We start from the raw sequence: 25,459 nt of genomic DNA on the forward strand, positions 1-25,459 counted from the left end.
TCCTCCTTGGTTGGGGATGTAATCGTCTTCGCTGAAGTGAGCACTGCACACACGAAAATCCTTGATTCTGGATATTTTAGCTCCCGCAGAGTAGCCGATGGCAACCAGCCAAAGCTGTCTCATATTAGCTATATCCGAAACAGGAAAACGATGGAATCTGAACAGTGATCCCGGCACATTCTTGTGGTCACAACCTGGGAATTTACAAGTTCGCACCATTGTTAATTTTCTACTTTTTACGTCGTTGTCATTCGATTGTGTAAACACTATGGAACAGCTGATCGGAACGTGCACACTGTTGACGTTGACAGCAGCGCGGATTGATAGAAATGGAAAGAAAATAGTGCCGATTAAAAACTGAGGTATTTTTTGTCTGGCGTGTTTTTTGTAATGTAAATTAATCAAGCTTTGAAACGCATATAATTTTTTCACGTAAAAACGCACAGTTTTGAGGCCCCGGAAACTAAACGGGACTACTTTCTTGAAAAACTTCCAGCGGCCAGAACTCTGACCAGAGAGGTGACCACAGAGTGGGTCAGTGTGTATGCACTATAGTGCTGGTAAGGATTGCATACAACTTCATGTCTTAAATGGGCGAACTAACCCTTTAAAATGTGTCAGTTTTGTGAACTCAAAAGAAAAAGAAAGTTTTAAATACTCATAAAAGTTAATTTGACTGAACTAATTAGTTTAATTTAAGTTTGTCCTACTCACACCAATTAATTATTTTGAGTGTTAGGGTTTACAGTGCATGAATGTGTGTAGTATGAATGTTATCTGGAAGTACTACATTCACCATGTTCTCATTATCATGTGACCTCTTAGCCTCAGTTAAGTTGCTTTACTGCCATTCATAAATCCTCTCTCGTGGCCTCATGGGATAGTAAAGTGTCCATCTTATGCACACTTCAGAATCTCGCCAGAAGAGGTTGGTCATCCGGTACTTCTTGCATACTCTTTTATGAGTACTGTAAAGTCATACTTCTTTTGTCACATAGTTTTTCGCCTACTATATAGTAGGGAAGTATGCGATTTTGGATGCAGCCATTCCTGTTGGTCATTTGATTCCTTGCCCTCATGTGATCATGTCATGTGCTTCCCTAGTCTCATGTCATGTTCTTATTGGTTCATTGCTTTCAGGTGTGTCTTGTTATGTGATTAGTCCTTAGTACATATATAGCCCTCATGTTACCATTGTTTTTTGCCTATCTTTATTCTGTCTGTATTCTGCTATTGGTGAGTCTTGTTCATGTTCAAGTTTAGTTCATGGTTTTTAGTCAAGTTATGTTCATGGTTTTTAGTCAAGTTATGTTCATGGTTTTTAGTCAAGTTATGTTCATGTCAAGTGGACGTATGTTACATATCCTACGATGGATTGTACATTAGTTAAAATATGCTGGGTATCTTCGCAAGAACTTTAAGTTATATAAACCTAAGCATTTCTATGCTATTTTTTAATAATGTAGCATCAATAATTAAACAAGCATATCAAGCATGTGCATTACTCACATATAATTCAGTGACTCTTAGAGCATTAGTAGTATAGCTGTTAATAGACATAGCCATTCACCTTGCATGAACATGAAAAATACAAAAGCATTTTGACATTAGATATAATCCATTCATATATTTACTATGAAATGGATTGTTTGTTTTATTTAACAGCAAAAATCCCAGGCAGAGGCATCATCAAAATGGGAATGCCAGAGCAAAGGTGACCAGGATGGGTGGAAAAAGTCCTTCAATCTGAAACGGCTGTTGAAAAAAAAAAAAAAAAGAGAAAATTATAACTTTGTTATAATGAAGCATCATAAGTCATAAAGTGTATTGTTTTTTTTCTTCTGATATACAGATCAGCTTTTTGAAAAGATAATAATTCAGTAATGATGATTAAATGTTTAGACTACAAAAATATATATATATATATTATTTATATCACTATCAGGGCAATTATAGTTAACTAAAACTAACACCATAAAAACTATTTTGAAATAAAAATAACTACTTGAATAAATAATAAACATTATTTATTTTTATTTAAGCTTTTTCTCATTTTCATTTAGTGTAATATATATATTTAAAGCATTATTTAGCAATAACTGTTGAACTGGTAGTGTTCAGAGGCCTGTTGCATAAAGCTACAAAAGAGTTTCAGAGTAGGTTTAGAGTTGACAAAAACATACAAATCCATACACATTTTTTTTGAGCCCGAAAAAACAGAGTTTGCTCAAACTAACTGAAATTGGCTTCATGCAACAGGCCTCAGATTATTCTGTCAAACCAATCATTGCAGTGTCTCTAGTTTTCATTGTTTTGTTTCAGTGTGTTTGTGTGTTGGTACCTTGCTTCTACTGCGGCGTTTACATAAGCCGAATTCTTGATTGATAGGTCCACTGCTGTGCTCTTGCCACTTGCCGTTGGCGAAGCTTTGCACTGTGATGTGATAGCACACCGATCGATCTGGCCTCATACAGTATGGACGGCTCACTATGGAAGACTGTGATACAGCAGGATCCCAGTGTCTTAACCTCTACACAGAGAGAGATAGTGATTTGGTTTTGTATGGGCTTCTTTTGGGCCTTTTTTATTGCTTGACAGCCCCAGACCTCATTGTTTTAGTTTTTTAGCCTATAGAACAGCTAAGCCATTCTAAATTTCCTCTGTTGTGAGTAATTCAGCTTTGAAACGACATAAAGGTGCATGAATCATGGCATTATTCTGGGTAAACTGTATCTTTATATTTACAAATGAAAATGAACACCACCAATTAAATACATTGATAGCTCCATCTGAAAGTGCCATCTGGTGGATACTTAAGACATTATAAAGTATAAAGTCCCCCTGTTAAAAATAATTACACTTTAGAATACTTTTAAAAAGAGTATTTATTGCTGAAATAATATACTTTAAAAATAATATACTAACTGAATATTATGGAACCTTGTTTCCACCACAGAATAAAAAATAAAAAGGTAATTGCAATGTTTTATCTCACAATTGTGAGTTTACATTTCGCAGTTCAGATTGTCTTTATCTCAGAATTGTGTGATATAAAGTCAGAACTGTGAGACTTTTGTGAAAAAGTCAGTCTTTTTTCCTTAGAATTGGACTTTATAACTCGCAATTGCGAGTTTATATCTCACAATTCTGAGAAAAGATGTCAGAATTGCGAGATATAAACTCGCAATTGCAAAAAACAAACAAACAAAAAAACAACTTATCACACAATTCTGACTTTATATCTCGCAATTCTGAGTCTATGTCTCGCAATTGTGAGATAAAAAGTCACAATTATCCTTTAAAAATGTTTATTCTGTGGCGGAAACAAGCTTCCATAGAAATGTGTACTGTACTTAAGTTTATTTAATTAATATTAGATTATCCACAAATACAGTTTTTTAATATACTTTTAAGACTTGAAGTACACTACAAGTGCACATTAAATACAATCACGTTCCCCTTTTCACAAGGGTTTGAACCTGTGAGTGCTCTAACCTCAATGGAGAAGTTGTACGTATCTGATTCGCCCAATTTAGCAGCTTGGAGAAGAAAGTAAAAACCACAGAGGCTGATGGTTTGAGTGCAGCACTCTTGTTCCTGTACGCCGACAGAACATGTAACACACAAAATACAGGCTTACCAGCAAGTAAAAGAGCACAAACACATAATAGGTTAAAAATGGATTGACTTTCGTCATATTGCAACAACAGAAATAGCGAGTGACTGAAGGACAGAAAAGCATGGAGCTCTAGAAATAACACATCTGTGTTAAAGTGTCAGAAAGTGTACCGCACCCTATCAAACATCATTCCAAACCGGATGGCTTGTTTGGAGAAGTCAGTCACGACCATGCTGCCCCCGCTGTGAAGCTATGGAAAAAAAAACATACAGATTAACCATGAAGCTAATGAATTAGTATTCACTTGTGTACTCAAGTCGAATACAACTTATATAAAGCTGCTTTGAAACAAGCAGGTCATGAATTAAGTATGGCAATACAACTGGAGTGATGGGTGCGTTGAATATGGTGTTGTGTTTTGAGGTCTCTACACATGCTCACAGTGTGATAATGGTTTGACAGGATGCTCAGCAGCCAGGATTCAGGAAGCACTCTGATGTTCTGCAGCTCCTGCAGATGCTGCCCTGAGACATCAACACACATAAACAACACTACTCAAATATAGTTTTCGGTAGTAGACTAAAAGTAGCAGCGCTACTAACTTAAGCATACTTTGCAGTTGTGTGCAAACAGCACAGCTTTTCCAGTAACAAGCTACTGTTCCTAACAAGTATTGTGTGTGATTAATTGACAAAACCTTTTTGTTTTTAATTCTTATTCCTCAAATGCGATTTAAAAAAAAATAAAATAAATGTATTTAATTTTTTTAAATGGAGTATTGTTATTATAAATGATATATCAGTGCATATCATTATTTTTTAAATTCATGTGCCCTCATAATTTTGGAGCGACATCCCTTCTCTTCGTGTTTACTGTGTGAGAGCGGGACAACCTGTCACTCACATGAGATCTATAGTATACTAATATTAAAGTATTTCAAAGTGTATTTCAATGATCCAATCAATTCCTGGTGGACGTAATCAAGTCCCATCCAACATTTTTTTTATTTTTATTCGAGAAGCATTTCACTCAGATATATGTAATAACTTCCATGCCAACTTTAAGAATTTCTTCAAGATCCATAATCCTGCGTATGAGCAAAAACCGCTAATAATTATTTCCAAACAGGTTTCCCCATCTTTTTTTCAGGTGAATAGGTATTCTGAATGTCAATTTGACTTGTCTTGGCACTCAACAATGTTATGAAAGTGCCACAGAGCATTTTATTTTAAAGGGATAGGTCAACCCCCCCTTTCTCTCTATGCAACACAAATAATATATTTTGAAGTAGTTTTTACAGTGTTCTTAAATTTTTTTTCCCATCCGTACAATGAAAATCAATGGGGGTCCAAAACAACATTAGCTATGTTTACATTAACTAATTTTCCCCAGTCGGTCGGAATGAATCCAATCCAGTTTTAAATTCTGAAAGTTCTGTTTATATGAACTTATCCCTTAAGATCAACAAAATGGCACACATCAGTAACATGACTGTGTTTGTGAGGCGTTTTCTGAATAGCTGATAGTGTTGTCATGTCTGTTGGGTAGGGGTGGGTTATATCACATGCTGGGTGTGTGTTGGATGTCCAGTGGATAGTTCTGATTGTGTCCATGACGTGAGCCTGTAGCTGGGACACACTGTTTGTCAGATATACTCATTATTCTGCCAAACTGTCTGTTTTCGTTTAAGCTAACGATGGGGCGCAACAGTATTAGGAGATCTGGTGAAAAATCAAAGATGTCTGCTTGGTTTTGAGGCTCATTTTAATGTTGTAGATGGTGTAAGTTTGTGAGCTTGTGAAAAATTGGTATTCATGAAGCATCCAAAACTTACATTCAGTAATGCCATGCATACGAAGAGCTTGAAAGATAGTGATGTATTTTTGACCCTGAGGCTGTTCCAAGAAAACAGCCGTTTCCCTGAAACAGACAGATACATGATGGAGGGATGTCATTAAAAACAGCATATGTGCATGAAAGTAGCTAAGCAGTATCAAGGTCATTTAAAAAAGAATGTAGTTTGCTGCACAATTGAAGTTATTGAATTATTGTAATGTCCTCTGTAAATGGGGTTTTTACTGACTGGAATTATACTAATGGACCATGTGCATTGTGTTGTTGCTGATAGCTGTAAATGGTTTGATGGAGGTTATGTACCTGGAGAAGAAGTGGATGATGATGCTATGGGCAGGTAGGGTCTCTCGGAGGGGGTTTAACTTCAGGTACAGCCAGTACAGCACTGCTCTCAAGACCTCATATTCATTAGATGCAAACAGTCTAGACACAGAGACCTTATTAGTTTCCTGCTGATTTACTCCATCTGCTCATTTTTGATGTGTTTTAAATAGTCATTATCTATGCAGAAGGTTATTTCAAGCTCAGAAAAGTGCTTTAAAAACTTGCAGGACATACGTCACCCAAAAAATCTACAGAAAAAAAAAAAAAAAAAAAAAAAAAAAAAATTATATATATATATATATATATTTTACATAAAGGAAAAAAAGTCTATTTTATGACCTTTATGTTTTGCAGAGTGACATTACAAAAATCAGAACTATTTTGTGACTTTTCATGACTGAGAATCTAATGTGAATTATTCCTGAGATAAAAAGGATTATAAACAAACGCAAAAGTAAAATATCCTGATGCTTAGTAGTAATAAGTCTTGGGATGAAATTCACAACGCCAAAAAAAAAAAATTTGTGGTAACACTTTACAATAAGGTTCATTAGTTAACATTCACAGTGCATTAACTAATGTTAACAAGATTTTAATAATGTATTAGTAAATGTTGAAATTAACATTAACAAAGATTAATAAATGCTGTATAAGTGCATTTCGTTATTAGTTCATGCTAACTAATGTAGTTAACTAATGTTAACTACTGTACCTTATTGTAAAGTGTTACCAAAAATCCTAACGGTCCTATAAAAATACGCTTCATATTCTTTATGCAAAAGTAATGCAATCGAGCAAGATCATGATGCAAGTGTTTCCCGATACGAATTGTCAGTGATACTCTTAAAAAGGTTGAGAAAAAGTATGAGACCTTGGAGAACGCAGGGTCTTCAGCATGAGGTCAAAAGGCAAATCTTTAAGTTTTATGTGGAAAGAGAGTTCGGTCACTAGGAACAGCTCCAACCAGCGCTCACATGCTTTCTGGAGAAAAGTCTCTTTAAACTGAAAAACACAAAAAGAGGTTAATAGACTTTTATACACTAAATACAGAGCTGAATACAGAGCTCCCCCTATTGGTCATTTAAAGAACAATAGAAAGGGATGGAATAGGAATAGGATCCATTTCATTATAGTTTTATAACAACAACAAAAATAATAATAATAATAATAATAATAATAATAATAATAGTTACCTTGCAGGACACTTGATGAAAGCTGCACACAGTCGAAGACGAGATATGTGCCGACATCTCTGTAAGACACCTGTTTATCATATGCATCAGTCTCAAAATTATATAATATTTTATATATCATACAACCCTGTGTATTCATTCCAAAACTAAACATATAAGTATTCGTGACTGTATAAAATTTGATTTGCATAATTACAAATTGACGCACACATGGGAGTGATGCAATGCATGTTGAGTTAAACTCGGCTGGGTGGAACATAGCTGATCTTATATGAAAAATATCTTCAGTGACTGTCTGCAGTGCCACAATTCACATCCAGTTCCACCCAACATCCTGGATATGAATTAATCTAAAACTGGACAAAACAAACTTCTCTAGAGACCAGGATTATGGACTTCTGGATTAGCGTTTATTACTTAATAACACGCACGCACGCACACACACGCACACACAGACACAGACACAGACACACAGACACTGACAGTGACTGCAGTAACTTGTGTATTGGACATCATGTACCAGACCGAATGAATCTGCCAGTTCCAGAACAGATTTGAAGAGGAAGAGGTTAATACTCACTTCTGGAAGAGGTTTGACATTCCCAGTAATGCAGCAGTGGAGAGTACGGCCTCTCCCCACTCATCAGGGCGTTCCTCATGGTCATACAGTGTACGCAGGGCAAAAGACAACGCTGGAACACAAGAGAGATTCTTACATAACTGTATTACTCCATAACTGTCACTGTGTGCCCCCTCATCAGTCAACATCTCTGAGAGTACACTTAGATCAGAAACTCATGTGACAGCAAGTCAACAAGAGATGATGACACAGCTTGTCATTTACCGCTATAATATAATAAAAATGATGCCCTTTTAGCGCTTACCCTCTTTATTGATGGAGTCATCTTTGACAGGCAGTCGGAGAGTCAAAGGACTTCTGAGAAGCCACTTCCTGTAGACAAGTCCTCTCTCACATGCAGAACTACTAACTCTGCTGTCTTTCCCAATGACTGCAATATCACAACACAAAATGGACGGCCTGAATTTCTATTCAAAGTTATATTGTGGTCTATTTATTATGATCACAAGGATAACACTGGTCACTATAATGTGATCTTCTGCATTAGATTTTGCATTATTTATTACACCATAATGGTTCTCAGTTATTGTCCTGCATATTTTATGACAATTTTAATGAACTATTTTGAAAATAAACAGCTCTCCCCCAAGCATGTGCTCATTATATAATGCATTTTGGGTGGTGTCAACTATTTCTAAGGAATCTTTTAAGGTAATTTTATAGGTAAAGTGTGTGATATCTGTACCCCTAACTGAGAGTGTTCAGGTTGCACACTGATGCTATGGTTATGTCTTCAGGCAAATGTGATTTCTGAAAATGCACATTGTTGACTAATTATGCTTTAAGATTATGAGAGGCTTACTACTGAAACGAAACAAAACAAAACGACAAAACAAAACAAAACCACCAAAACAAAAACAAAAACCCCAAAACAACCCCCCCCCCCCCCCAAACCCCAAAACAAAAACAAAACCCCCAAAACAACAACCCCAGAACAAAAGCAAAACAAAAAAAACCCAAACAATTTTTTTTTTTAAATGCATTGATCCGGGGGCTATACTATACAGCACCATACCTGCTCTCTCCTGTAGCTCAACATCCTGCTGTCTCTTGCTGTTGGTATACAACTCAAATAACGTGTCTGAACTTCTCAGGACGGAGCAATGCAGCTTCCATCTGACCCCCAGACATTCCAGTACTGCATCTATGGACATGCACAAATAGAATATCATCATTATATATCATTCATGCAGAAATAGAATAACGGCAGTGGGAATAATTAGAAGAAACTAGATGTGAACATTTTCTGAACGAAATGTGAGAGCATTTTGTCCCCTGTAACTGTGCTAGGGAATTGTAGGTGGTTGCTATGGCATTGCTATAAATCAAAACAGCCCATCCTCAAGTCTCTATGGCCCCTAGGGTTGGTCATTGCCAGGGAGTCACTATGGTTGCGTCTGAAAGCTAAAAAATGTGGAGGTAGAAAGGCAATAAGGTATGTCAGAATTCGATGATCATGTCACATCCTGTCTACTGAGACCTTCATCTGATTGATTTTTGAAGGCAGAATAGATTGCATTTGATTCCTTGACTTGTTTTCCTTGACTTTTGATGTCATTTCTAGTGAGAAATTAGTATTGTAGTAAATATTTGCATAGCAACAAAGCTCTCTCTATTTTGTTGTAGATCATTAAACTGTTATGCTGCCTCAGAATTCAGAATTCTGTCCGAAATCATCCTGATTTTGCCAAGTTCCTGGATCAACATGTTGATGATGTCCAAAAATTTGATCCTAACCATAAACATATCCCTACCCCTAAACCTAAACCTAAACCTAAACCTAACCATAACCTTAGCTTATCGATAAATTATGAGGAAAATGATACTGTGACTAACGGTGAATAACTCTGATTTGGAATCACCAAACCCTGATCGTAAGTCTAAACATGAAAAATTTGTTGTGCTCCAAATAGGTAAAAAATTTGTTTCTGGTGCGTAGAACCAAAAGTGCTGAATGTGCTGAAACGTCTGCTCATGCTTGTCTAGCTTTTAATTCACATGCACTTTGCACATTTTGCACCACATGCAGACTTTTTTAGTCTGGATTGAATTCAGTGTGTGGTGGTTAGCCATTTTCTTGCTTGTTTGTAAGCCTAAACTTGACATAAACAGTAAACTTGTCCCTCAAATCTGATTGGTTGAATGTAATGTTAATCCAGGAACATGTTGTACTTGGCAAAATCAGATTCTGCACCTTTGTGCAGGTCGCCACGATTTTGCAGAGTAAAGCATGTTCCTGTATCAACATATTTTATTGATCCTGGATTCTGGAACAACATTCCTGTCAGAAAAAAAGTCCTAACCCTATCCCCAACCCTAACCATAACAACAACTTATCCCAAAAATCAGAGGGTATAGGTGAATAACACTGATGTAGAAGCACCTCACCCTGGTTGTAAGCATAAACTTGACATAAACTGTAAACTTGTCCCTCAAATCTGATTGGTTGATCGAATATTGTTCCAGGATCAACAATGCCAAGCCAGCAGCCTAAGCTTTCGGACACAGTGTACTGTATGTGGTTTACCTATGTGTTCTAGGTGGTTGCTAGGGTGTTGCTTGGTGTTCTGAGTATTGGCTTACTATCCTAAATCATAGGAGACCACCCATCCACCATGTATGATATTCTGGTCTCTAGATATTACTCTGGTCCATGCTTCAATGTAAATCTATGAGATTTATTCAGTCATTTTAATCATCATCCAGGTGAAAATGACTTAGAAATACAACAACTCACCTTTTATTCACAAATCACATAATTTAAGGCATCATTTTTTTCCTGTATAATATGGTTGTTCAAATCCTTAAAGGTATAGTTTCAAAATTCTCTCATTTACTCACCCTCATGCCATCCCCAAAATATATGACTTTCTTTCTGCAGATAAAGTGATCACACAGTGATCGTGACAGTAATCCATTAGACTTCTGAAGCAAAATGATAGGTGTATATATAAAAAAATAATAATATTTTTAACTATACATCAATGCTTTTTACTATTATGATGTCTGTGTGTGGTTTTTCAAGTGTCAAACAAGTGTCAGCCAATCAAAGGCATTATAGGGACTCACAGAGATGGATTATTTTCCTAAAAATCTTCATTTGTGTTTATCTGAAGAAAGAAAGTCATATACATTGGAGTGGCATGAGGGTGAGTAAATGATGAGAGAATTTCATTTTTGAATGAACTGTCCCTTAAACCTTTAATTTGAGGAATAGGAATAATGATTTCTGACGTAGCAAACACCGCCAATTAGATTTCCAATACGTCATACCTGGTTTAGCGTTATGGGCCACTCTGCGAGACAAAACATCAAATCGTTCCTCTGGAGTGTCAAGCTTTGAAGACCATGTGACATCTTTGCTGTATATAAAGGTAAAGAGAGACATTATATGTGTACACACACACACACACACACACACACACACACACACACACACACACACACACACACACACACACACACACACACTTTGTCACTTTAATCCCCTCTCATCCCACAGTGCTTCAGTGCCAAGTGTTCTGCGGCCCCTCCTGATAGTCTTTGTGTTCAAAGGCCCACCAAATTGAAAGTTGTCATTTTCTAATGTGCTATCCAACCTGCTCCATAATGATAGCATGTGGCTTGGCAGATTTCCCACAGATCTATCCTGGAGTGAGATAAACTGTCCCCCTCTCCCCTCGCCTGCCCGTCTCTCTCTCCCGCTAAACAGTTGTCATGGAAGTCCACTTATCCCTGGCAACATACCAGAGTCGGGCACGTCGGCTGGCCGAGAGCGGGTGAACGAGACGTGGCAAAGGGGAATGTGGGCAGCTAGTGGCAGTCTCGTGCCAGTGGAGTGCCATGGGGTCAGCTGCAACATAAACACACAGTGAGAGAAAATCTGAGTGTGTGTGTGTTTAAGAATAGGATGAAGTGATCCAGATATTTGAGCTTTGAGCAAACATATGTCTGTGACAGATGGCTGTGTGCATTAATGAAAATGAGAGAAAATAATGAAAAATGTATGCAAATTACGAATATAAGAATAACCCTTATGCTTTGTTTCATCACTCCATCAATCACTGTTTGTTTGGGCAGTGCTTATCTTTTTACTTTATATTTTTCAATAATGTTATGCATACTTTTTCACATCTCATTAATACTAATTAACCTCTATATATTATGATTTTTTTTTTAAATAATTTTGCATGCCATCTTTGCAACCCTGTTATAATAATAGATAGTGAATAGTTAGTAATTGTTTGTTTTTATAAACAATAGATCTTGTTAGTTTCAGTTATACAGTTTTGTATATGTGTAACTATTTGCTGGACATTTTTAAATAGAGAAAAGACAAAGTATTGGACAAAAAAAACAAAACAAAATCCACTATAAACAGCCTGCTGGGATGGTGTAACAAGATAATAGCTAAAAGGAATAGTTCATCCAAAAATGACAATCACATGAAGGGGGGTGTGGGGAGTGGAGGAGAGAGAAGCATGAAGAGGGAAGTTAGCTAGAGGAGAGATGTTCATAGACAACGACTAACGTTAGAATTATATTCTCTTGAATTTTGATATGGCCGACACACGACCAAAGAGACGACGTTCCGATGAACAAATAGCAAAGAAGAGGGAAAAAAGCCTCCGACTCGTTCATGACTGTTTCAGGAAGCACGGAAGGAGAGGGGGTGGGGGACAGGATGAGAAGGAGGGAGGGTCAATCTAGCCTCCATTTTGTTTGACAATACTTCGAACATCAACAAGAAGTGACATCACCCAACATCGCTTAGAGCACTTTTAAATAACAAAATAGCATTTTTTAATAACATATTTAATTAACATATTTAAAAGAATAGTTCACCCAAAAATGAAAATTCTGTCATTAATTAGGCGATTCACCCTCATGTCGTTCCAATGAATTGAGTGGTTTAGTCCAAATTTTCTGAAGAGACAAAGAAAGATCGCTTTATATAATTAACACTTGACTGAATTTAGGCTTTTATTCACATATAAACATTCATCAATTCACACATCAGTTGTGGTAAACAGAAATGTTCACTTGACGTGCGAGAACCAATGAGGTTCATTCTTGTGTTACGCAGCACGTTTGAGCTTCCGCAAGAACCAATGAGGTTTGTTCTTGCGCGTCAAGCAGGTTTGGCTGAGTTTCTGTTTATGTTCGCTGATCAATGTTTAAATGTGAATAAAGACCTAAATCAAATCTGTTCATAAAGCGATCGAGTCTCTTCAGAAAATGTGGACTAAACAGCTCAATTCAAATGGATTAGTTTTACGATCTCTTTATTAACTTTTTGAAATGTCAAAGTGGTAGTTGTGTAGTCAGTGGAAGGACAGAAAGCTCTAAGATTTCATCAAAAAGATCTTCATTTGTGTTCCGAAGATAAACGAAAGTCCTACGGGTTTGGAACGACATGAGGGTGAGTAAATTATGACAGGATTTTCATTTTTGGGTGCACTAAGCCTTTAATAGTTCTAAAAAATAACAAAAACAAAAAAAAAGGGGTTTTTGCCTTCACGGCTTTAAGAAATAATAGGACACCAGTTTGTTATTTGTGGAGAGTGTCTTTTAACATCTGCACATTCAGTGTCTTGGATGTGAAAACTATTCAATTCAAGCAGACGCCTCTCAGCATGTCCACCTCTATTTCCCCGCAATATTCTGATTATTTTGAATTAAACAGACTCACAGAAGCCTGGCACAGGAATCAAAAGCCATACTGTCTTTTAAATAAAAAAGGGGGGTTTTGTAAAGGTCGTTCATGTGCGTAACTGCCAATTCCTCTTATACAACTCTCATGCCAAAACCCTACAGGTGCCTATCTCGAAAATGTTGCCAGGTTTGTGACACCAGGTCGGCGGGTTGGCATAGAGTGGCACTCGTATCCCCCTGGTAAACCCAGGATTCTGGCAAAAGTCAGTGCTGAAGATGCACTGTGGCATTATGGGTAAAACCCATCGCATTAATGCGAGTGGTTACTCCTTGATATAAAAGAGCTTTTTCCAAATCCGAACACTCTTACAGAAGAATAAATGTTTCATCATGAATGTTTCATGAATAATACGGTAGATACATTTGATCTATCTATTTATCTATTATTTTTTTTATAAATAAATTTAGGAATATCAGACCTCTGGACTCACACTGCACAGACTGACTGACTGAAGAGATTTATTAAGATTAATATGATAAATCAGATATAGGCTAGTGTTGAAATGAAGACAATACTGTGACGCATTGTGGTTGTGAAATGTTAGTGAAACATGTCTCTTCAGTCTTCATACGTTTATTAAGAGCTGTCACATCTGGTGACTAAAAGTCATTGCAAATTGAAATTAGTGAAAGTGAAAAAAGTGCAAAAGGGCTGTATGTTTTGTATTTAGGTATTTGATGGGTCTAATAAATATTTTATGAGATATTTTGTATTGTGTATGATTTTTTTGCATTACATTTATTATTTTATTGTAATAAAAGGTTTCATATGGTATTAAATGTATTTAGATGGAATAATGTATTGTTCAAGACAATTTTTCCTGAGTTTTAATATTCCTGATCCAAAACATGCAATTCGTTGCATTTTTAGGCTAATTGTACATCTCACCTGAATAATTTTTTCTGTCTGATGATTTATTGCCGAACTCCTCTGCTCTCTGAACCTGCGTCTGTCCCAATAAGTCACTGCCTAAAGCACCAGGCAGCTGCCAGCGGTTAGTGTGGCCAGCTTGTGTGCGCTGACCTAGTGAGCGAGCTGACACCTGTTAGAATCATAGAATAACAGTACGTGATGTGCTAAAAGTTTCAAAGACAAATAAATATATTTGGTCCAGAGTCATGAAGAAGATTCAAACTTACACTTCTTGCAGAGTTTTGTTGTGAAATGTGGGAGGTTATAAGCGCCGACCTGAAAAACAAAAGTACTGAATGGGTAGCCATTTGAAATGAACTAGCTTTATATCTGTGAAGTGCAAAAAACACAGAAACATTGATTTGAGAAATCAATTAGGGACAGTATGTTGGTGTCTAATATAGCATACAGTTGAGCAGGGGTTTTCAAACTGAGGCCTGGGGGCCACAAGGGACTGCTAGGGGGTCTATGGAAAAGTTTACAGAAAAACAAATGTGAAAATTAATACATAAATAAGATTGTGGCAAGCAGGGTGGGGCTGAGAGCCATGGGAACGGAGCGAGGCCTGTGGAACGAGTGTTACTGAGTCCCACGGAGGAGAGAAGGAGAGAGGAGAGAAGACCAGGCCTGGACTTTATCTTTATCTGCGGAAGTCGTCCATGATGGGCTGCCGCTTTACTTTTGTTTTGTTGTTTATGTTTATTTTATCTTTGAACTCCCCAAGAAATCAAAATGAAAGTTTTTTGGCTTTTAGTAATGTTATCTATAAGCTAGTGTGCTCTAAAACAATGACACAATTCAAATTTAATTCAAGACATTCAAGACAGTCTCTCACTTCAGCTTCTCATCAGATTTTCTGTCCAATAATGCTCTCTATAATCTGAAGTATTCCGCCCCCTACATTATAATTACACGCTGAAGCTGCAGCCAAAATCGGTCACTTGTTCACACATTTACTATTTTCTACATGGTGAATGGCACATAGTGCACTATATAGGATTCAGACAGTGTAAAAACAGGGCTGCCAACTGACTCATGCAATTGACACTTTTCACACGCTCTCACGCCACACATCCATTTTCTCACGCACAGAAAAATTGCGGAGCAAAGAGGTACTTTTCATATTAAATTAATTCTCAGCTCTTAGATTCCGTCAATTTTATTACGAAATTCAGACAAAAATATGTTTGGCGCTTGTAAATGTGACGTGACAGATCGCTGAGCGCCTCAGTTCAAGTGCACGTGAACCGATCATCTGTTACTTTTTTATTTAAAGATGCAGTACAACTTACCGAAAGTATAATATCGACCAATATAGTGTTTTTCAACCACGGAAAGAGGTCAATATAACAGCAGGAGAACAATTATGTCACATAACGTTACATTTACCTCAGGAAAGCCATTTAATGACCATAGCATGTTAATTGAATAGAAAAAATAGCTAGAGAGGAGATTTTGCAAAGCACTATATTACATATTTATTATATTTTTACTTACGTCATTAAATAATTGTTATTATAACAAAAACTGCATTATATTTAATTTAATTTGTTATTTTTAACCTTTAATAATACCAGCAGATTGGGCCCTCTATGTGCATTAGGTGAGATTATTTTTTTAAATAAAATTTAAAATAAAAATGTAGGCCTATCCAAATTAGTCAATATTGAATCAAAATCGGAATCAAATCACAAGAATGGAATTGAAATCGTGAAATTTTTGTCAAGCAATAATAAAAACTGTATCCTACCAGTCATTGAAAAAAAATCTCACTCCAAGCTAAACTAAAAAGTTGGCAGCCTTGTAAAAACAATTAAAATAAATAACACTAACAGCATAGATTTATTTAATGCCATACCATAGTGAGTCTAATGTAATGTAATACAAACTAAATATTTTCCAAATTACATATTATGCATATTAATAATACAATTTTTTACACAGTCTTCAAATTGAGTCTTAGCTGCCTAACTTAATAGGCTATAACTATATGAAACTATAGCTACCTTTTAAATTTTAGGATGGGGGTCTCTCGCACAGGAATTATCATATTTGGGGTTTGTAGCATCTAAAAAATGTAAAACCCCTAACGTTATAGATTGAAAAAAAGTTTAAAAAAGTTAGGACCCTATATTCTAGTGATTCTAGTAATACTTCATGACACTTCTTGTGCATTAACCCACCTTGTGTGAGGTCTGGGTGGCATATTCCTGGCAGATAAAGGACTCCACTGGATGTGCATTTTGTTTAAATCCCCCCCCCCCCCCCCAAAAAAAAAAAATGCTTTCACTTGTCCTGACTGACAGTCCACATCACGTTCCCAAACATTTAAGACGTTTAAAAACTAAAGAGGTGTAATGAGTGAGGTGTTTGTTTCTCACTATGGTTAAACACTAAAAGCCGCTAAAAATACCCAGGCTACTTTACAGATGGATGAAGAGTGAGGGAGATCGAGACTTAGCCGTAGTTTGTGGTCTATAATTTATACTTCTTGTTGACATGTTTTGTTGCTAGGATACATGTGGGTCACTTGACCTGTTAGTGTCAGATGACACAAATTAACATATTCCTTACCAAAACAAACAAATGAAACAAAATGCTACATAGACAAATTAAAACATGCTTGCTGCATTCACTTTTGCCTCAAAATGTTGACAATCCTAAACCGACTTATTCTTCCATTCAGTTTAATAACTGGTTAGCCGTTTTTGTACTAACCAAATATTATATAGTTGAATATAACCTACTTGGGTGTGTATATATTTTATGCCAATATTATTTTATTAAATTCCTTAACATAAACCCGACAAGTGCCTACAATCCCCATAATTCAATGAGAAGAAGTACGTGACGCCCATCGCGTTCAAGTTCAAGACTCTTTATAAAACTAGCCAATCACACCAATATTATTTTATTAAATTCCTTAACATAAACCCGACAAGTGCCTACAATCCCCATAATTCAATGAGAAGAAGTACGTGACGCCCATCGCGTTCAAGTTCAAGACTCTTTATAAAGCTAGCCAATCACACGCCTCGAAAATCCTCCGACGGATGCATAGTGCGGCCTGTGATTGGTCAAGACTGATACGCCTCTGCCGCGACGCGATTGTCGTGACGCGAAAACGTGAAGGAGAGGGAATGCGAATGGAGGCCGTTGGTGTTTCAGAGCCGAAACAATTGAGGGAGAAATACATGAGGAAAACTCAAATAGAAAGCCTGTGAATTTTTATATTTAGTTATATCGAAACTCATATCTCATATACACGTATAACTGTGTCGGTGGAGGTCGTGAGGCAGTGCGTGTCAGTATTTAGTGTTTGTTTATAGTATTAGTGGAACTCAAAGGCCCGGATTCACTCTCTTCACCAACCTGGCGAGTAACGTTATTTAACCTCATTTGGTCCTGCTGTGGGCTCACTTCTTCTGTACATTCTAAATATGCATTGCAACCTAGTATTAAATGAGTTTTAATGCTGGAAAAGAAGTGTATTTCATAGCATTGCCTTATTAGCCTGCTAGCTTCTTCATGCTAATCCTCTTGCTAGCCAATTAGCCGTTAGCATGGATATGTTGTTTTTATCAACTGTGCTAGTTTTTAGACCCTCTTTCGTTTAAATCCAAGGGAAAACGTTGCGTTAATGTATTATTTGCTTAGCGAAAGAAAAGAAAGTTGCTAAAATGACAGATAAACAGAAGACAGCAGGTAAAATAAATAGAATTAGCGTGTGGATAACACTAGCTTTTAGCTTGCTTAGTTTATTACTGATTATTGAGGGAAATTCGCTGCGCTTGCAATAATGTGGAATGGATTTCTAGCATAAATGATGTTTAATATTTTTGAGGTTGTCCAGTTGGCGGCCAGTGGCGGGCTATAAGTTATTATGATGGTAATATCATGGTACTGAATGATTGCCATATTGATGTGCCATGCCATTTACTTAGTAGGCTAACTTAATTGATGGAATTGAACTCTAATATTCATGATAGTTTTTGGTTCTTTTTAGTGCTATTATAGCCACAATATTGCACTGCCTTTTATTAGTTGTTAGGAAATTTAAGATTACACTTCTCACTTTATGAGCACATTGCACCAGATTAGTTTTTGTTATGTAGAGCACAAAGTGACTTTTGAACATATTTATTTAGTTATTTGTGATGCCTTTGTGTATGTAAAGTCACAAACTGTGCAAAAATATCAAAAGGTATTATATAATAAATTTTGTTTACTATTGTTGGGGTTGCTTAGTTGGCACTAGCTAGATTGCAAGCCAGTGGCGGACTCAAATTATGAAGATCGTAATACCATGGTACTTCATGATTGCTATATTAATGTGCCATGGCATTTAGTTCAAGGAATAGGCCTACAGTTTTACAGCCCTGGCTTGTCTAAAATCAATGGTTTTGGTTCTTTTTAGTGCTGTTAGTAGCCCTGACACAATCATGAATTTTTCTGCTGATGATTAATTGTCATACAAATATTGCGATTAACAATTTTATTCTGTTTTATGTTAGTGTAATGTTATATTTTTACTTGGAGTACAGTAGTAAATACTGTCTTTGTCTTTGCACTTGAGAACAGTTTTGTTTTTTTGGCAAAATGTGATAGAAATTTATACTACAGTGCACAACTATTGCGATATTCTCAAATAATTATGATTAGATCTAATAACCACGATCAGACAGTAATTCAATAATTGCGTCAGGCCTAGCTGTTATAGAAGTTAGGATCTTGGAACTTGCACTGCTTTTCATTAGCTGTTGTGTATATCAAAGCTTACACTTCTCAGTTTTTAGGCCTATTGCATCAGATTGTTTTTTCTTATGTTGGACACAGTTACTTTTTAACCCTTTTTACTTTGTTATTTGTGAGACGTGTATAGAAATCCATGAAATTCCTATGTTTTATCAGCACAGAAGCGCAGGTAGTTTGTCTTGTTTGAATGAGTTACATCTTTTTTTATAATAAGTAGCCCCAATATCTTTTAGGTTCAGACATGAAGAATGCAGAATAATAGCCGCTTTCTGACCGGAGGAACCTTTTCACAGTTCCTAGAACTATTGGCTAAAGTACCCGGATGTTCCTGCGGTGCGAACACGCCGACTAGGAACGATTTTAGTTCTAGGAACTCCATTTGGAGGAACTAATTTAGCTCCTACTTCAGAGTAGGGTCTAAACCAGCACTATAGGAACTACTCGTGACGTTAGTGTACGCTGATTGACCGAACGCACACAAAACACCAGCACCCGCCATTTTTAAAACAGCTATGTAAACACAAAGATTATATATTTACTCCAGAAACTAACTATACAAACATGGAACACAGATGGGCCTCTAAACCTTTATGCTGAAGAGAAAATCCAACGCAACTTTGAGGGGACCAAGTCAAACATGATTATGTATTTCTGCTCAGCTAGCAACACTGGACATCAACCACACGGCATAGGCTAATAACCTTTTTTTCATATACTGTGTACTTTATATAACAATTCTATCTAATAACATGTTAAACAGTACTGTTAGACAGATCGCTAATTAATGAACACAGAGAATGCGAGCATTGTTTGCTCTGGCGTTCTCAGCGCCCGAGCGCCGTCAAAATAAAGGTCCGTCGCTCCGTCAAAATAAAAGTCACCGTGCTTGCGTCACTCCCTTACCCCTCCTACCAGTTCCTATGGCCACTTGGCCAGTGCGAACGCAAACAGCAAAACCGAGTTTGGGGGAGAGTAGTTCATAGAACTCTTTAGAAGTGGACAGTTCCTGTAACTACTTGGTCGGAAAGTGGCTAATGTTGATTTTATTCATTATGAACAGATTAATCTTGAGGCAAATTGTTAATAGTCAGCATTTGATTGCAAAGCAGCCAGTGAGTTATTCATGAAACAATTTATTATCGTTTACAGGGAATATGAGACGGATGCCACAATGACGTCTAGATTTGGAAAAACATACAGCCGAAGAGGAGGAGATGGGACCTCCAAGTTTGATGAGGTGTTGTCCAATAAAAGGGCCACGCTCAGCACCAAATGGGGTGAGACGACTTACAAAGCCAAGGTGGGAGCAAAGAGGCCTGGTTTAAAGACTGAGTTGACAGATCAGACCAAGAGGTCCAAGGTCTCAGAAGGTGATGGCTCAGAGGATCCGTTCGGTTTCGACAGTGACGACGAATCCAAGCCGGTTACATCTCGTAGCGTAGCCCAGTCTAAACCCAAAGTGACGTCCACAGGGGGCTCCCAGGCCAGTCTGACGCTGGAGCCCAACAGTAGGGTGAACCAGCCTGCCAGCGTGGAGGCCGTGGCCCCCAGCAGGGCCCCTTTCACTCTCAGCAGTGAGAGAAGTGCTCACAAAGTGCCAGAGGACCCTGGGAAATTTTTTAACACCTCTACTACAGGTATGTTTTGTTCATGGATAATTTTTTCCCCCCTAAAATCCTTTGGAATTGTTTTAATGTTCAAATGATATCTGATTTGTTCCAGCGTTCCTGTGTTAATCAGTTGTTATGTGTGCTGACAGTGTCGTTCAGGTGTTTGACCCATTTATCTCAACGGGAAGCACTTACTTACCACATTGTATAGACCTGCCCTAGATTTTTTTTTTTTTTTGTGGTTGTTTACTTGCCTGAAACATTTGACAAACTACTTTAATTTACTGAACAAGACTGTATCTAAACATTACTACGTTTGACTTTGAAATCCATATTTGACGAAATGCACATAATTGAAATTAGGGAGCATGTATCATCATTAAAGTCCTTGACAAATCCTTGAATGTCCTTTAGTTGCAGGGTTAAACAGGGTTTGTCAGCAGTTTTTGCAGTGGCTTTTTGCTCTGATTAGGAGACGTGCAAGAGCATTGGTGAATTCCACTTTAGTTTATTTCATCAGGTGTTTCTGATGGATATTCAGCATCATTTACAAGTGCACGTGAATGCTTGGAAGAAAACATCAAGATTACTTGTGGTTACTAAGATAGTTTATGCTTTGTCCTGCAAATCTTTACTTCGGCTTGTGTGTGCAGTTTCTAGTTATTAGATGTCTTTTGAATTGTGATCTTCATGGGGTTTTGAAAAGATGATGATGTTATTAGTATACGATGTTGAAAAAAAAGAAAAGAAAAAAATCATACTCCAATATTTTCTGGGATTTTATCAGTAACGACAATTTAAATAATTTTTTGCTATGTGTGATTTACTTAGGACCATTAGCCTGTAATGGTCTGCTTTTCATATTTTTCATATTTGATGCCTTGGTTAGTTCACAGCTGTGGCAGAAATGAAGTTTTCCACTACAAGGCTGTACCCCCCCCCCCCCCCCCCCCTTTAAACTGATTTAAAGGGAATTTTGAAATGTATGAAAGGGCATTTTTTCCTTATTTTATCGGATGTAACAATTTGACAAAATATAATGCATACATTTAATCAATACATTCAATTAGAATAAGACACTTTTACCAATCGAATGAAAATACTATTTCATTCTTTTCACGTTTAATTCAATGTGTTGCTTGCAGTTTTTTTCTTTGTAATTATGTGTTACATTTATTAGCAATTTGTGTAATGTTTTTTTTTTTTTGTTTGTTTTTTCTGTGTGCATATGAGGTGCCATGCAGCTCAGAATTGGCTTGAATGCATTTACATTTACCATTGCATAAATAATGCTGTGAGGAAAAAAAAAGAAATGTATGAAACTTGAACCAGTTAAACGGTGGTTTAGGTATAACATTTGCACAAATGGCTTTTTAAGAAGATGCATTCAGATGAGATGTAATTTGAAGGCCAGTGAAATGTGAGAACTAGGGATGCACCGAAATGAAAATTCTGGGCCAAAACCAAAAATTCTGCGTGCACTTGGCTGAAAACCGAAAATGACTTTTTAAGAAATAATTAAATTTCTTATTTTAAATTAGTTTTTTGTATTATTATTAGACTTTTTAATTAAATTCTATAATTTTACTGAATCAGAATTTTAAAAATTCAAGCCAAGCCAATGAAAAAAATTATATGATCATAATCTGACAAAATACTAAAAACTAGGTCAGTGGAAAATTCTGCAGCAAAAGTTACTCTAGAAAAATCATGAGTGCACCATAATTGTATTAGCCTAAATCTAAACATTTAGTGAAACACATTATAAATATATTTATATACAATATATAGCCTACTATAAAATTAAAATATTTATTTTAAATGTATAGCGCAGCTTTTAGTGAGGCAGATAGGACCGAAGAAGGAAGGGTATTTATCTTTCATTACACAAAACTATGATTATATGAAAGGCTCCAATACAGGGCGGCTCAAAACGCTTATGCGCATCCCGTGCACAGAATGATGCGCTTGAAGCAACATGGAGCCGCAGCGCTTCGCATTAAGTTCAAAGCAAAAATGAAGAGATATTGATGCGTAGTATATTATATCAATGCAATAATAACAGTTTTAAATTTTAGTTACTGTGCGTGTAAAGAACAATTCATAGTGCTCTCTACTCCAGTGTTGTGATCTAAAAGACACCCGGGAGAAAGTTACATGAACAGCAATTAACTCAGCAATTAATGCAAAGCCATAGACCTTTATCTACATATCAAGTATAATAATATGAACATTGAATCATCTTGGACAGAGTTTCATCATGTCATAACCGAACGCGACGCGCTGTTTGAATGCTGAATGGAGAATGACTGACAGCTGCAGCGGAGGGAGGATTTACGTGAACTTGAATTTAACGACTTCAATATTTATCTCTGTCACATTAAAGCTAGGGTAGGTAATCCTGTTCAGAAACATTTTTTTTATACTGGGTGAAATGGTCCTTCCATTCTGATAGTAGTCAATACATTATGTGTTCAGAAAAAGGAATGAAAAAAATCTGACCTCTGTAGCAGCTGTAGGACAGTAAAAACTCTGACCAATCACTGCCATTCGGTGCGAATGTAAAGAACCAATCAGATGCCTTCATGTCTCGTGCCCGAGCACCACTGCGTGCACAGCCCTGCGTGCACTAATCACATGTCACCGTTTCCGGAAACATTTAGCTCACTACACCGAGTAAGCAGGAGTTTGCGGCACAATGGCAGATAAAATGCAGCCAAAACTACCAATACCAGCTTTGCTTGTAACTACTCGCCCTGACAAAAAGGCTAAAAAAAGAAAGTCTGGGGCAGAAAAGGCTGCAACGAAACTGGCACTTGATAAAGCCAGAGGACAAACTCGGGTCAACATTGGTTCAGCATTTGAACGGTGGAGACAACTAAGGAAGCTGAAGGGCCTAAAAAGCGATGCCGAGGTTGCGGTCTTTCTGCTGGACAGGTAATTATTTGTTTTGCTTCGGGGGGATTTGTTATTTCCATGATATATGTTACGTTAGACAACGTAGTTACTGTTGTAGCTTGTATTAGCCCAATGCTAACATTAGCTTCTCTGTCGGTGTAAGCCAGTTGCGTTACAGGTCGTAGGTACATACAGCTTAGCTGACTTTTAGGACATGACATTTTGAACATATTGCACAGCCATAGTCGCAAGTGTTTCTGCATTATAATTGTGATAATGTGCTGAAGTACTCGGCTTTCCTGTGACCTGCAGCTGACTCCAAATGTGGATGCGCGTTCATGTTTGTGGGGGGGGGGGCGTAGCTTTGGACGGAGCACTGACAGGAGGGGGCGGAGCTTAGAAGAGGTGCCACTTTCAAATCTGGCTAGCTCTCCAACATTACCTACTATAGCTTTAAACCATGGCATGGCTTTAGAACACTTATAGTATATTGCACGAAAAGTTGATGGTGCTTTTATAATGTTTTTGTGCCTTTTGTGAGGCTTAACAATAACACACAATAGTATACGTACAATATCGTATTTGGATCGGTTCTGTTTGACCGATACCAGATCCGACAAAGAATTGCAGTATCGGAGCCGAAACTGAGTATCGGATCAGCACATCCCTTGAAAATATATTAAAATAATAATGAATAGGCCTATCTATTAAAATAAATGTATTATTCTCCATTAAATTATATTTAACGGAATCATATTTAACATTCATTTTTGACCAATTATCAAAATAAAGCATAGTCCTGTTCTTTGACTCAAAGCTATTATTATCAGAGCATGTAAGCAGTGCGTAGTGTCATTTTCTCAGCGTTTCCCAGCATGGCTATACAGCATTATAGGGCTATTGCAAACAGAAACAAGTCTATTACAGAGAAATTTCATTTCTGCATGTTATTTGAACAGATTTTGCTTTTCCGGTGAGCGTGAGCGATACATGAGTGGAGCTTTTGCTTGGCCCATGAGGGACTGAGCAGAGAGCTCACACACGGAGCGGAACATTGAGCAGAGCAAACTGGGTGACAGACAGATTTACCTGCTCAGTAACCTATGGCATGTTGAGGGATAATCACAGAAACCTCTGTTTGCGTGAATGGTTTGTCGGATCTGCACACTAGCGCAGGTTATAATCTCACAGTTTAATAGTATTTGTAGTTCCTAATATGATAAAGCAGGCTGTGAGACTGAGGATTAATTGCCTCAAAATGTATGTTTGTAATGTATGCAAGTTTAAGGGAATTTATTTAAATACACCTCTTTAGCTATTGTCACGTGCCAGTTATTATCCCTCCGCATGCCAATGTTGGCATGTGTGCCATAGGTTGCAGACTCCTGGCTTAGACTACTTCTACTGTTCATACTGAGTAAAATGCCAAAAAACAAACCGTCACAGTTTCATTTCTTAATTGTGTTGTTAGAAGAGAAAAGAAATGTGGAAGTGAATGTGGGTGGAATTTCACATGCATGTAATTGTGATGTTGGATGTAGCAGTACAGACCTGAAATAAACTGACCCATCACTCACTGATTTAAAAAAATATATATAATTATATAATATTATAATTATAAATAATAAAACTTATTTGAGGAGATCTGCACCATAAGTGCTGTAAATGCTCAGGACACCAGTGTTACAGGCTGTAGACTTGTGTAAAACCCTGCTTAATGTCACACAGTAATGGATACGGCAGTCTGACTCTTAAAACAGCAGCCTGGAGCTCCCAGCAGACCAAGAAATGAAAATCTTTAATTGGCCCAAACTCTATTTTACATTTCCTCTGCATAATTGCTTTTTCAGGTCGGAACTCCTCCAGGGTCTTGCAAATCATTTGGTTGACTAAGTAATCAATGAGGTGAAGTTAGAGGAAACTTTCAGAACACTGACA

General features: G+C 37.1%; 2 protein-coding genes across 3 annotated transcripts in view; one reads left to right on the forward strand and one right to left on the reverse strand.

The window, feature by feature from the left end:
- Window positions 1-1,603: 1,603 nt before the first annotated feature.
- On the reverse strand, window positions 1,604-16,537 carry btbd16 (BTB (POZ) domain containing 16). 2 transcript variants are annotated; one of them, XM_079851036.1, is made up of 17 exons: window positions 16,442-16,537; window positions 14,486-14,534; window positions 14,235-14,388; window positions 11,378-11,483; window positions 10,904-10,992; window positions 8,646-8,774; window positions 7,875-8,000; window positions 7,571-7,682; window positions 6,991-7,060; window positions 6,669-6,799; window positions 5,777-5,896; window positions 5,454-5,539; window positions 4,061-4,143; window positions 3,795-3,869; window positions 3,496-3,597; window positions 2,342-2,530; window positions 1,604-1,755 (listed from the first exon to the last, which is right to left on the reverse strand). In XM_079851036.1, exons 1-17 carry the CDS (start codon window positions 16,498-16,500, stop codon window positions 1,690-1,692), a joined length of 1,746 nt encoding a protein of 581 aa, XP_079707162.1. In that variant the 5' UTR covers window positions 16,501-16,537; the 3' UTR covers window positions 1,604-1,689. The 2 variants fall into 2 exon arrangements, with proteins under 2 accessions (XP_079707162.1, XP_079707163.1); XM_079851037.1 differs by lacking the exons at window positions 11,378-11,483; window positions 14,235-14,388; window positions 14,486-14,534; window positions 16,442-16,537 and adding an exon at window positions 11,230-11,269.
- Window positions 16,538-17,367: 830 nt separating this feature from the next.
- Window positions 17,368-25,459, forward strand: part of waplb (WAPL cohesin release factor b) — a 77,767-nt gene continuing 69,675 nt past the window's right edge. Inside the window, exons 1-2 of the mRNA XM_079851866.1 lie at window positions 17,368-17,633; window positions 20,163-20,650. Coding sequence (XP_079707992.1) covers window positions 20,185-20,650 — 466 coding nt within the window. The 5' untranslated portion in view covers window positions 17,368-17,633; window positions 20,163-20,184. The remainder of the gene's footprint in view (window positions 17,634-20,162; window positions 20,651-25,459) is intronic.

The sequence above is a fragment of the Squalius cephalus genome, assembly GCF_949319135.1.
Source record: "Squalius cephalus genome assembly, chromosome: 19".
In the NCBI taxonomy this organism is placed as follows: Eukaryota; Metazoa; Chordata; class Actinopteri; order Cypriniformes; family Leuciscidae; genus Squalius; species Squalius cephalus.